Genomic DNA, 15,044 nt, shown 5'->3' on the forward strand with positions numbered 1-15,044 from the left:
AAAACTACGAAACAGATTTTCATGCGGTTTTTTTAATAGATAAGAGTGATTCAAGAGGAAGGTTTTAGTATATTATAATTTATTAGGTTTTAGACTAAACTGGCAAAGCCGTGAGCGGAAAGCTAATGCATACCTAGATAGTATACAAACCTACTAATCCATTATTTCGTGATGGTACGATGTTGATTTGCTGATTTTGTAATCGAAATACATATTTGATTTTTAGCCGACCTCTTGTTTTATTGAAAAATTTCCAAATAGGCTATTGCATCTTCAATATTCCTACTCTACACATCACCAGATTCCAGTAAAATAAAACGCAACAATCTCTCAATCATTTATTTCATTAAAAAAATTTAAAATCATTTATCGCGTCCATCTAGATCGCAGCAAGGCATCTTCGGAGTAACGTGTGGGCACGCGAAGGCTACATCTTCCTTCTTCCTGACGCACGGTCCCGTGGCTTCAGGCGGAGGGTTCACGCAAGTGTCCACGTCAGGGTGCGGCTCGCGAGGGTAGTCAGATACTCGGAGCGCGGCTGGCGATATTTCAGGCACATCGCGCCTGTATTTCTTTACGGCTTCGTACGCATCGGGAGCGAGACGCATGAAGTCGGGTATCTGGGGAGATAGCAAGTAACTTAATAAGAGTGATGTTGTGGTAAAATTAGTGTATTTCTTTAATAACAAATTACGAAATATCTCTAATTTATACAGCTATATATGTACTTATCATAACTACAAATTTTGTCAATAAATCCAATATAGGTCTAAAATATTATTTCCTAACAATCTTCACGAAATATTTGAATTAACTGATTCAAAAAGTCTATTGCAATACAGTTGTAGGTAAACGCATTCCATTTCCACTCGCAATATCAATTTCGAAACAGGAATCAAATAAAAGCATTCCTCATTGCATTATTAACGTTGACAATTCAGCTAAAAGGCAAATTGCAGTGTACCCACGTGCAATATCTCTTTCAGTTCATGCATATTTACCGGCAAATTCAATTTGGTGATTCCGACAATTTAATTGCACGATAGTTACTGCGCTCATACGTTGGACACATGTCCCAAATAATCCAGCTCTAGTGGACAGATGCAAGCTAATTAATAAATACACCGGTGAGTCCAGTTATATAACGCGTCATAAATGGGAAAACAGAGATTTTATAATAAATGCAGATGATGCAACTTTTTAATTAGTCTTATAAATCAATGTTGAAGTGTTTCGTGTCGACGTGTCGCCAGGGGTAATTTAAGGGACTATTATTAATGTACTATTAATTAGGTAGATATACTTCCTCAGGTTTAAGTAAGGTATATGTAGTTTCTCTTTTAAGAAGTTGGCCGAAATACCTATGTGATTTTCATAAAACGGTCAAGTGGCCCTTTAGCTCGACATTTGCGGAAAGACAAAGCTTAAGTACAATGTAAGTACCTACCTGCCGCAAATGATTTATTCATTTTGTAGCCTGTATGAGACAAGTCTTGAACTGGCATGAGTTATGCCTTTATACTTCTAAACCCACATTCCTAGTACCTACTTCCAGTACCTACCTAAATCAATTTGCAATTGTCATGTCGCGTCGTGAGTTACCTACGGTTCGACTGTATACTTGACTCACACGAAAAGATAGGCACGAATTCTGTAAGTTAGAAGCTAAAGATTTCAGTTTTATTGAAACTTTAGATAGTGAAATTCTATTCCGATTGTTAAATTCAATATAAATTCGAATATTATAGTCAATAAGTAGTCAATATTTTATTGCACTTTACATTTGTCAGAACCTATTTCTTCACAATTTAATTCCATCACGCATGGTCATTTCTATGTCAATTGTCAGCAGTAGATATCAAAGAAAAAAAAGCAGTATTACCTCCTTGCAATCAACATCATAAGTTCCCAGATATCCCGGTAGATGTGGTTTAGGGACCACCTCCTCCCCAGTGGCCCGCTGCGCCTGTTCGCTCGGGATGATCTCGTACGGACACTCATTGCGCTCACGTCGCTCACCGCGCTCATGAGCATCCTGGTTAAAAGTAATCAATATATTATCATATGTTTTAAACATTGCAAGATAGTTAAACGCAAGTAAGAGTACTGTATAAGCTACTGTAAGTAGGTATATAGCTTTTTGCCAGTCTACATAATATTACAGTTGGCAAAAAATAGAGGCGCTATTATCGTAGTTGCGAACATCAACTTTGCAACGTTTGGTCAATTTGGTATGGACATAAGTACCAACATACATTTCCCCTCGTCCCCCTTATAAAAAATATCATAGTTAATATTTATATTTATTATATGTATCTGATGATGATGAATCTAAATAAGTATGCAAATTTAATACTGGTAATTTTATCGCGAAACTTAACGCTCTGTGTGACACAATTATACAAATAATCACAACCTGAACTAGTTACTTACCTAACCAAAAACTTGAATTATTCATAAAATATTCCTCAAAGAAGTTCTTAGAATTTTTTACACACTTCGCACTATGAACCTTTCCGACTATTAATTAAATACATTATTATTTTGTAATAGAAAGACAAAAAACATTAAAAAAAAATTCCGTGAGACAATCCTACAAATGTAGGAGTAGGTACCTATGTAGGTAGGTACACTGGTCATCAAAAGAATCGACCCATCTGCATTTTTACGGCAAATCTATACTTAATATTATAAAGCTCAAGAGTTTGTTTGTTTGAACGCGCTAATCTCAGTATGATATCATTTTTTTATATCCAATTCATATGAATCACATAGCCGCCATTTCTAGTTACAGATAATCAGAGCACGCCTGCACGTATCCCACAAATTTCAACTTGTTTAATATTTGTTTTGAATTGCTACGTTTCCAAGAAGAAAACTATCCTTACTGTTTGCTTGTCCTTCTATCAGGTCACAATAGAGCAATTTTTATATCTCGACATAGGTAGTTAAAGTCTAGAGAGTAGGCTACATTTTACCGGAATAGCAAACATCTAATTCCCATGAGAAATTTGGACCACGTCATTCGTTTACTAACATCGATTAACTACGAAAGATACTAACTATAGTGTCGTTATAAATGACACTACGATAGTATTAACTACGAACGATACTACTATAATATCGTTATGAACTATAGAGAACTTACAGCATCTCTGTATCTCTCGCAATAGTCCTCTTCCTCATTGAAGTGTGGTTGTTGGCCGGGCGGGTAAGATGGTCTGGGCGGCTTCTCTCGATGTTCGTCCGGCGCCGCACCGCTGAAACACACCACCTTCTGGTGGTCCTCGCGAGCCGCGCCAGACTTCAGGATGCCTTTCAGTGGCTGTATGTTCTCGCATGTTGGGTTACTGTTAATAAAATTAATTATAGACCAACTGCCCCAGCAGACGTTGTTCTGTCCTATTGAGTATTTCCCCTTAGGGTTTCTATCCATAAGGACCTTACTGTATCTTAAAAAAACGGTTAAAAATATGCCAAATAGTTTTTTCTTAAATATACGAAGTATTGGTGCAGAATCGTTTATCGAACTTGTAGCTTAATTCATAATTATTATTCGCATATGTATACCTAGTATATTCGTATGGCTGCAAAATGATATTTTTACGTGGAATTTTAGTGGTATAATTGGAGATCAAAATCAGAGTACATATAATTAAAAGCGAATAATAATTATTTGTAAGTATAATTTATGTGTGAATTTTCAAATATAGGTAGATATTATCTATTGTAATTGTTCATATTAACTGGAAGTATTAAAAATCTGAAAAAAGACTATTATGCTTTTTGCAATTGTTATCAATTGAATATTTTTACTGTTTTGAAATAATTTGTATGGATGTAACATGCAGTAAGTTAAAAATAAGATATATGATAATATTTAACACATGTTAAATCTGCTGTCTGCACGTGCATTGATATTTTCATATAACAGTATCGAGTTAAATTTTGGTCCGGAATATTATAATATCGTTATATGAAAGCTTTTATCGTCAAAAGACTACATTGCATAAAGCTATGTTCGCAACGTTGACGCCACACCGCAACCGGTTGTATTAAAAAAAGTGAGAAAAACTCGCATTCTTGTTTTTCTCATGCAGGAAATTAGCAGCGGAATGTATCAGCGTTTTTTTGCTTGGTTTAATTTATGATTTGTGATTTTAAATCGTTATAATCTTACCCACTTTAAAAAAAAACATATTATCTCGATAAAAATATGTAATTACTTATGTTTGATAGCTGTTGATACATATCTATATTCTGAACTAGTACTGAAGGACAACTATAATGCAACTCATTTTATGATAATAAATAATAATAGATGGATTAATTTATAATTTATACAAAAATCTAAATAAATTATATTTTTTTATTTAATAGGTACGATTTTTCTCAGTTAGAACTTTATTATTTAACATAATAAGTACCTTTATAAAATCTATGGGATAATATTTACCAAGAGATTATTAATTTAAGTTGTAATAAAATTACATAGAAGCTTAGTGATAAAATCTTGTCAACCTTGTCTAGGCTTGCAAGGAGGTCAAGATCGTAATGTAAATTGGAAATAATTATAAACTATTAGACACATATAGTAATTTGATTCTAGCAAACAAAGGTATCTATTTTAAATGAAATCAATCCACACAATTAAAAAAAATATTAAGAAGAGGAAAATGGCTTGAATAGCTTGAACTAGCAATAGTTGCTGGCACACAGTTAATAGGAACTTTTGCAGTAAGATTTTACGTTTTATGGCATCATCAGTGGAATATTCATTGATTCCCATATTTTAACTTGGTCTATCTCGACGTGTAATCAATAACGGGAAAATAGGTTTATGCCTAGAAGAACTAGCAACCCGCATAGCCATCTGGAAATTTCAAACCTAATAAAGAGAAACACTATCCTCACCTATGTCAAATTCAATTCAAAGCGTTCTGTAGTTTTGAGAATAAAAGCGTCACTAACATTTATTCATTCATCCACATATCCAGAAGCGTTTAATTAAACTTTTTAACTGATTAATTCCGAACAATTTAAAACGATAAAATCTCGCTGTAGATGTAGGTATGTTAAAAAGCGATGTCCGATGTGATTAAATCTAGATTTAAATCCCATGGAAAGCAAACTCTTTACAGTTATAGCCACAGGTTATAATAGCTCTCTATGTTATGTACCTCAGTTACAGGATAATAGGAAATTTTAAATTTTCCGTTTCAGATATTTATGTTTTTACTTTTTATTACCTTAGTCTAGATATTGTCAGCGAATCATAAAACGATTCTAAATTTCCCGCTTCTGATTGCAATAGACGTTCTGACTTTAGTCTAGCCATTCTAAATTAACCCCTCCTGAAAGCACCTGTTACATTACCTGGCCTCTTAATTCCTATCCTGATATCAATACACTTATAATTATTGCTTAGTATTGTCGTTTAGCTACCGCGTCCTGACCGATCTATAGCCTTTCTAATAGCTATAGCTATATCCTAGGATAGCCCTTCCATGTTCCCATTCCTGCTCCCATAGTTTACCTGAGTCTAGCAACCCTCAGCGAGTCTTCATACGAGATGCGATCTGTAGTGTCGGGTGGTGTAGGCGGGGCGGGCGGTGCCGCGCTGCCCTCTACCACATCCAGCGCGGCGAGGCAGCGCTCCATCGCGTTTGGTTCAGCTACTGCAGCCTGACCGATCTTAGCCAGCTGAGCGCGGGTCTCCGCTGCTTGTTCGTCGCGGATCGCTTCCTGTTAGATAACTTTATGTGATTTATGTTTGGTAAAGAGCAATAGGCTTTGTGTGAAGGGTAATAGAAGCCTCCTTAACCTTATCTATACCTACAGTTAAGATGAACAAACTCAATCTCAAGCAATTCATTGTTCACACTAGACTTCTTTTAGAAGCATGATTGTATAGAAATTAGGAAGTATGAGACAAAGATAATGAGATATAATGTTGTAACCTTTCCAATATTAATTTAATTCTTTAAAAGAAAGTCATGTCTTTGTTTGAATTTGTCTTTGTTTAAACCACTGTTGTGTTGTGATTGTTTGTTTTTATTATAACAAATCCACCGTTTAGTACAACTTTCTCCTATGTATAGGGAAGTAAACAAACACAATGGAAATTACGGATTGCTTACACACAGCGTGTAAGTCTTAGAAAACCGGATAATCTCCGCCTTTGGAAGTACTCGATTAAAGATAATATTATGCACCCTTATCAGAAGTTATGGTAAGCGTAAGGCTTAACTTATTTAAAAAGGATGGCATTATGTACTATGTAGATACATTCTATGTAATAAAGAAGAATCTAGGTTGATATATAGGGCATCAGCCTTGATATTTTATATCTCTATTAAATTTGTACTCGTTTTATTTGACTATCCCAAATTTTGAATGTCAAAGTCAGGAAGTATTAATTTGAAAGTTATTAAATAAAATAGTAAAGCAACGTTTAATATAAGATTAAAATCGCCATTTTTATCTAGTCCTTACATATGTTCAAATCAAACACCACATCTGACGAGCGAAAAATACAAGCAGAACAACAATCACGTAAAGTGACCAGCTATAGCGTAATGAAGACGTATCTGACCTGCAGCTCATCCTTCAGGTTGCCCTCCCGCATGTGATAGTTGCGCACGTTATCTATCACCTCCTGCGGGAATTTGTCTGGGTTTGCGCTCATGTACCGATACACGAACAGATCGCAGCCAATTATCTTGAAACGATGCTTGAATACCGGAATTATGGCTCCTGGAGGATATGGATAAATAATATTGGGTGAGCATCGTGGGACATTATGATAATAGCTTGACGTGTTCTAATAATAGAGTAATTCTGTTGGAATTCTATTTTTGTTTGGCGGCAGTAAGTTCTTGGATAAGGAAAATAACTAAAAAATGTTTGACATTACCTGTAGTTAAAACAAATCATAATATGTTTGCTGCATAAGCATTTCATTAATATCTATTATGAATCATTTATAGACGCGGTGTACCATAAAATAACCTGTATCAATCTTTAATTCCCATTATAATGCATGCATTATGCTAATGAGATTATCCATTAGCGTTCATAGCCCGCACCGACCGCACTCCGACCAAATATGACGAGGCCAGCAAATTGTTTTTGGTTTGACTTTAAATGATACCTTTTATAACCATTTCGTTTAATCTAATGTTATATAATAAAAAGGACAGTGAAAATTACAAGGCTAAATATAGGAAAAAATACTCGGACTGTAATCTACTACGAGTATATAAATTCAGGGTGAAATTTTTCATAATACAAAGCTGCCAACGTTATTACTCAAGTAGGTACTTTTATATTTATTGTAACAATAAAGCACAAAATTAATTTAATGAAAAATGTACGCACCTATGAAAAACTTGTCCGGAGTATAATATGTTGGAAAATTAGGATCGGAGTCGGGCGTTTGTAAACGCATAGGTTTCAAGAATTTTCCCTCTCGTATTCCGGAATTTCGTCGGGGAATTTCACTTATTTTGATGGTGCCGTCGGCGAGGCTGTACCCTATAACGAACTGTCGGCCTTTGTCCTCGGGGTGGATCCAGTCCAGTTCACACAGATAACGTAGGTACTGTACAAACCAATTAGCGTTCTTGTTAATCAATCTCTTTTACTATCTGATAAAATAGTCACCAGAGCGACTATAATATTAACATTATCGAAGGACTTGGCAATACCTATTCTGTGATATAATTATAAAATATGAATCCATAAAAATATTTCATGCATTTTAATCTTTTAATGGCTCTTGAAAAGGCATGTTTAACAGGCCGTATTTTATTTAAAATTTGTAGAGCCGCTGTAAAAATATGGTGCTAGAGCAATTCATACTACCGTTATGAATATGGAATATAGATTGTTATTTTAATAAGTCACTCGTGCATTTCTTTAAATAATATTTACATCAATAATACACGAGTGATAACTTTATATATGTAATATCTGACAACAATACTGCAAATTCACGAAATCACGAGCAAGATTCCACTTAGTTGATTCCTGTGCCCTCTCACAGGCAGCTCTCTGTCCCAACTTTAATTGAGTCGAGAACTTACAGACGGGGGCATTCAAATACTTGTATTATATAGTAGCTGCAATAGGAATAAAGGTTACCTCCTTGTATCGATCAATACTACCGTTCGCAGAGAAACGTGCTTGAGAAAAGCCATTTGTTATTCTTAATGATTGCAAACTTTTATATTTTCTTGACACAATGTTTTGTTTATTGGAAGGGGAAAATAGGTCACCCGATACCCTAATACAGAACTTTCCCTTAAGGTCACCCACAAAATCAGCTAGGTACTGCTCGTGATAAAAATGTTGTTTTGGTTGCTTTACTTACCTAATTGTGTGACGTATGAATGAAACGAAAATCTGCTTTGGTTTTGTGGTGTCTGAAAAACATAAGTAGAAATCATTTTGTTCTTTAAAATAATTTGAATAAGTACCTTATTAGCATTGAGGTTGTATTTAATGACATCCTTGTGCGGCGGTTTTGGGATCAGTCCAAAACAAGATTGCAGTGTATCCTCTGGGGCACCAATACCAATATGTGGTGGTATACTCTATTTCATAGAAAAGCGATTAATTCCCAATGGCTTTTTCACAATTAAGCAAAATAATTGTAAAAATATTAACAACAATTTACCTTTGGAAATTCTTTCTTCGTCTCATGAAATACTTGGATTTTCGGTGGCTGTTCAATGTATAACATTGTCCTAAAGAAACATCATTTTCATTATATAATGGTACAATATATTTCGTACTTATAAGAGCAAAAACAGCTTTTTTTATTTCAAATAATCTGCGGCCATATCTTAACGTCAAAATATATTATGAAGAATGTTTGATGTATTGGATCGAACCAGCTGCCATCTTTGCCAAATAAGGCGATTACGTAAATTCTACGCTTGCTTACTTAGCTTAAACTTTATAAATACATTCCGAAATAAGCTCACATTTTGTGTTATGATAGAGGAAGGCAAACCAGTAATCATGTCACTTGATTTTGATTGAAATTACATGGAGAATAAATAGTTTAATTATTAAGTGTGTATTCAAAATGAAAACCTTGAATCGAATGTGTCAAATTAGACCACAAAATAGGAAGTCAGTTTTTATCACTTCTCTAACGATTGGTATACAACCAATCGTACGTATCATGTATCTTTCGAAAAATGTCAGATTATATAACAATTTAATTTATCTTCTATAACAATAGGTATACTGTGTCGGTAAGGACATTGTAAATTGTCTACATGTCGTGTTGTGTCTCTCCAAGGCTTTGCTAACATGACAAGCTTAATAAAGCCGTTATCTTGATTTAAGTGTAGGATCAAAGATACAGTTTAATTTGGGAGTATTATTTAAACATTTAAATAGTATGGAGAGAGCTCCGATGTTGAGAACCTTTATTAATAGGTAAATGTAACCTTTGATTTAAACAAAGACATTTAACGTTAATCTTAATTTCTTATATAAATATTTTAATAAATATCTTCTTTGCATTTAAATATTCACAAGAATTTATTGAGATATCCGCTATGAGACAAAAAGAAGTCCTTCACTGTGGTGACTTTTAGCCTCATAAGTCATACACAACACCTTGACAAATTCTAAAGTAGGTATATTAGTTATTTTATGTATAAGTATATATGTATGTTTTATACGTACACAAATACAAATAATTATGCGAAATAATATAGTTATATTTTTACTTCTAATTTTTTCGTTTCTTCCTTGTTCCTCAATACCTTCGGCACCTACTTACTGATATCAAAATAATTTTCAGGTTTCGTTGTGGATTTTCAAACTGTGCAATAGATGACTATGCAACAAAGCTAATTTATATTCATATTAATAGTTAATACAGATATATTTCTATCTTAATTCTTAAATATTTAACATCTCTACTTCTTTCTAACCTAAACCTAAAATTTCATGCTCAAAGCAATTTATTTTCTCGAGCATCTCAAAGAAGTAGGTAAGCTGAAATCGATAAAGGCACGAATCAAAAACCCACTTATAATAGTGTCTGGTGAAATTATCGCAGTCGAAGATCAGGAAGCGTCGACCCAGAATGAACACCGTCTCGCCGACGATCAAGTCCTTTGGCGCGTAATACTCTGTCACCTCTTCGTCTGTCACTTCCATACATATCGATGGAAAGTTCACTGCAATCGAAGGATATTTTTTCTTTATATAGTGGTTTCATTGTCTGATCTATGTGGGTTGTCTTTGGCTAATGTGGAGATGTAGTGAAATGATATAATAGTCGTTTTTTTTATTAACTGTAGCCAAGCAAAATCTACAAATCCTTCCTGTGATCGTATGTTATATAGTTATGTATGTATTTGTGATGATAGGTACGTTTAAGTGATCCCCTTTAACGTCCCTATCATCACAAATATATTATATTTAATCAATATGCGCATAAAATAGATTTTACACTTCATAAAAATATTATTTAATTCGTTTTAACATTTAATCCCACTAATTAAAATGTTTTGGTATTCCATTATGATGTTTATTAAAAGACCACTGTTAAGAAAGATTAGACTGTGAAAATTTGAGGCGCTGAGCTTTTAATATTTTACGACGAGACTAAAAGCTGTGGCAAAGAAAATAAAGATAAGATTGTCACAAAGGTTTCAACATCATAGTACTGCCGTTAATAATATAATACATATATACGTGCTGTAATTTCTGTTGTTAATAAGAGGTTTCTATTAGATTAAGGGCCGATTTTTCAATGCTTGGATAAAACTTATCCGTCTAATAAAGTATTACACGATAATATTAAAATGTCACGTAAACTGTCAAATACGGGCAATTAGAATACGTTTTTAAAATGGTAGTTTTATACATTATTCGACGAATAAGTTTTATCCAAGGATTGAAAAATCGGCCCTAAAAGTAATCGATTTAAGTTAGAAAACAAAGGAGCCACGCTGTTGTCATATTTTATAACACGGATGCGAAGCTTTCAGGGCGTAGGTACTTAACTTATCTTCTCTAATCTTGATCATGTTATAACAAAAATTAATAAACGGGATATTAATTTTTAATGAAGTATTTGATGTTTTTAGTAATGAATCAAAACTTTTAGATAGTTTAAATTGTGTAATAATTTATATTTAAAAATGTTTCATACGATACTGTAATACCTGGTCTCTCTTTCCACTTTTTAGGTATTTTCCTTTTCTTCAATAGCAATGGAAATGGATCCTTTCCGCCTGCTTTATCGTGAAGCTCCTGATTAATTAGAAATAAGAGCGATTAAATATAATTTAAATTTTATCAAATCTTAATGTAGATAAACAATATATTTTATGAAGAAGTAACTAGGTAAGAATTCAAACCATCATCAAAATTTAAAAATATCTATACATTCGCTAAATGACGCGATAGGTAGAAAAACATATTTTGATAAATATCTTCGATTTATTTTCCCATTAAATCCGTGTGTCGTTTAAAAACATAGACATTTATTACTTTTTATATAAGCGCCACGTTTCAATGCTTTCCCTGGACAACAACGTACGGAAGTTTTGTAAAACTAGTGGTCTGAAAGGCCACTATATATTTTCAGGTAGATACCATTTGTTTCATTCGACAGACGACAGGTCGTATTCGGTGTTTACAGTTCACTACTCACTGCCATTTTATTGAAACGTGGATTTAAAATCTAGCGTAGTTTTGTTAAAGGAGAACTGAAAGGAATTTCCATATCTGATCTATCTAAAATAGTACTGACTGTTGTAGTATTATTATATTATCTGTGTCTACAGTTAGAATTTAATGCTTATGCATTTGAAATGCAAAATGTTTGTACTTTAGTTGGTAAGTACTAAAATATGCCTCTAACACGAAATTCTATGTGTCTGTATTACCTAATTCTAAACCACAGCAACGATTGAGAGTTGAAATTATTGATCCAGGATCAAAAATAGGCTTTTGTATGTGATAGAGGCGAAGCATAGCTTAATAATAGGTACATCTTTTATATAAAAAGTAAAAAAGACAATAATAAGACATTTGTAATTCTTCTCATGTAAATAAAAATAACAACATTACCGCGTTACTATAATTAAATATGTACTTCGCGATTAAACGTTTTATTGTTCATCACGAGTAGGTACTCGTAAACTATATAATTGGAACACACTCCGCCCTCAGACCGAGCCCAATAAATATTCATAGCTTTGATTTTCCGCGACCCTGATTTATACCAAATTAGAATTAAACTTTGCTCTGCCATCAAACGTTTTCATTGCAGCAAATTTTAATTGCTATCAAAACAACAAATAAACAGCGTTGGACAGTAAAATGTGATTTGCATTTCATTAGGTCGTTTGAGTTTTCGAATTAGAATGTATCTCAATTAATGTTACACTTTTATATTTTGAAAAACACAACAAGATCCGCTTAACTCAGTACAAGTAACATAAGATGTCAAAGAAAGCTATTGAAAAATAATAATAATGTTAGATAAAATAATTATTGTACGGATAATAATAAGTAATGAGGCAGATCCTTTTATAGCAAACAATAAACAGATAAATAAGAGTAATAATTAATAAATAATATAACGTTAAGTCAACCAGAAGAACTGTAATAAATCGACTTCTCGAACATTTCATTACAAACCCACCTTTATGGAGATAGTGTCATCTTGCAGGAAATATAACATTTTGTATTCTGTCAATTCACCGTACTCCGCGTCTCTATTATCCCAAGCAACGTTAAAACTGAAATATGGAATAAAGGATCAATTTACCTTCGCAATTCTATATTCTACTTAACTTGGCTTCAGATTTATGACTAATGGGGCATATATATTGAATACCTATAATACCTTGTTATATGTATTTTATTGTAAAACGAGATAAGATTTTGTGAATAAACTTATAAATCTGGAGATCTAACCGCTACCACCTCTACTTACCATTTTTTAAAGAACGAACTCTATGTTGAAATTAAATATGACGGAAAGGTTAAGTTATGCGAATTATATATAATTTCCTATTTACATAATATTACATACGAATTAACCGCTATTATTGAAAACTGAAACAATTTCAAAATGCATAAATTCGAAAATTTTGGGTGTACAATGAATGCCCGTGCGATTCTATTAGCGAGTTTTCGCAATGAACGTTGTAAACACATGTTAGGTCATTCCTTTTGACCCACGAGCAACTGGGGAAATATGTTCTGTTAACTTTTTGGGCGAGGGAAATATGGCACACGAAATACTGCAGCCGCGTAACGACCCCAGGCTTACAGCGTTCAACTTCCCACACTAACATTACTGGATGAAAAATGTTCATTTACATATAATGTTCATATGTATCGTCCCACTTTTTGTTATTTATTTTGTGTTGTAGTTTTACCCGTTTTGCGGCCGTATTCGTGTTCCCAAAGGATATATAGAGTTTGCATATTCAATTAGTCTACAACAGTTAAAAAGTGCCTTTTATTCGTTCGTATGTCTTCAATGTATTTTTGTTTTCAATAATATCAACAACTATTAATACAACACTACCGAAGACACAACAATAAAAGATGTTCCTATTATTGTCTGGGAGCTTTCGGAAAGTAAAAAGTACAAATTTCCGCGGGGATAAAACTAGAGAAACACTATGAAATACAAATAAAATTAAATACAAGTCACTTTTATCACATAAAATCCGTCCCCTGTCTGGGAGTTGGCTCTACATAGCTTACTTTTAGATCACTATCTCTTATTTCATTTAGTAAACTCTTCACATGTATTTTTATTTGTTTAAAGACTTGAAAACGGAAAAATATTGTAGAAGGAAATGTATCTTTGCGTTTGCCATGTTTGTCCTGTCGTTTAACGGATATTATATCACCTGTTTGAGATACTCGATTTTTTTGCACGCCTCATAAGCGAAGCGTTGAGGTGGGTACTACTGTCACTTCGCGCAAAACATCTGATTTTTCAAACTTAAAATGTCTTTATGTATCATAAATTGCACTTGTAAGATAATACATACACACACATATTAAGAAAAAACACTATTTTTAACGTTCATGATATTTTTGATGTCATTTTTGTTATTTAAACTAGTTAAAAAACAGTTTAAAAAAGTTCTGTCTTGGACGTCCGTGTGTCTGTATGTGCGGATCCTTTTTCTTGTTAACACGATAGCGACCGAAATACTTTTAAAGTATTTCGGTCGCTATTAGTAATACTAATCGAGTCTTTTTTTTTATCTTACGCTTGAGTATGCTCAGGAATAGAACCCTTTCATTTTTCAGGGTCTGATTCGATGTGGTTTAATTGTTATTAAATAAACAAAAATAATAATTAATAAATATTTATTAAAAAAAAATTATGAGGCGTGCACTTTTGGATTTTCCAAATTATTTAAACATAGTGTTTGTCAATCCTTATTTGTCGAATTATTAATTAAAATTTAAACTATACATTGATGCTAGAACTTAGAAGTGTTTTATCTAATTCTAAACCACAAGTCTTATCTCCAAACACGCTTCGTGAGAGGAAAAAGAGCTATTGTTATATGGCACTATTATACAGGGTGTCCCAAAAAGTAGTGATGAACGGAAGCTGGGAGGTAGAGGACCTAGAGAGCTATCCGAATCACCCCCATGTATGTTATGCGATTTTTCGTATTTTCGGAGTTATGACATTTTTTTCAATTTTTCATCTATCGCTGAGTACGATGAGATTTTTATTTATGGTGACGTGACTTATTGCGCTAGATGCTTGATTTTTTTTTGTGTGGTAAGCTGAAAGATAGGCCAATTCAGTATGGTAACATTTACTATCGTTAGATCTTCGAATGGAATAAAAAAAGAATTAAATGCCAAGAAAGATAAAATTACCCAGTATGTTCACAACTTCAAGGGCCCATAAAAAAATAAAATCACATAAAAAAAGTTTTCCATTTGGCTTTTAAAAACTCGCTCTATCTATCAGGTAGCTACCCTAAAAATTTCATTTTATTATTCAGAAGGCTTCA

The 15,044-nt window shown here is 33.3% G+C and overlaps 1 protein-coding gene across 1 annotated transcript in view; it reads right to left on the bottom strand.

Moving 5' to 3' along the window:
* Positions 1-333: 333 nt before the first annotated feature.
* LOC149489815 (EF-hand domain-containing protein 1-like) overlaps positions 334-15,044 on the bottom strand; it is a 48,546-nt gene continuing 33,835 nt past the window's right edge. Inside the window, exons 5-15 of the mRNA XM_089714616.1 lie at positions 12,686-12,782; positions 11,199-11,286; positions 10,055-10,205; positions 8,681-8,750; positions 8,481-8,597; positions 7,381-7,603; positions 6,596-6,756; positions 5,537-5,745; positions 3,149-3,350; positions 1,883-2,035; positions 334-620 (exon numbers count right to left, since the gene is read on the bottom strand). Coding sequence (XP_089570742.1) covers positions 363-620; positions 1,883-2,035; positions 3,149-3,350; positions 5,537-5,745; positions 6,596-6,756; positions 7,381-7,603; positions 8,481-8,597; positions 8,681-8,750; positions 10,055-10,205; positions 11,199-11,286; positions 12,686-12,782 — 1,729 coding nt within the window. The 3' untranslated portion in view covers positions 334-362. The remainder of the gene's footprint in view (positions 621-1,882; positions 2,036-3,148; positions 3,351-5,536; positions 5,746-6,595; positions 6,757-7,380; positions 7,604-8,480; positions 8,598-8,680; positions 8,751-10,054; positions 10,206-11,198; positions 11,287-12,685; positions 12,783-15,044) is intronic.

Source organism: Colias philodice, chromosome 3 (genome assembly GCF_061535455.1).
Source record: "Colias philodice isolate Cphi_HAF_F1 chromosome 3, ilColPhil1 Martin Lab GWU primary, whole genome shotgun sequence".
NCBI lineage: Eukaryota > Metazoa > Arthropoda > Insecta > Lepidoptera > Pieridae > Colias > Colias philodice.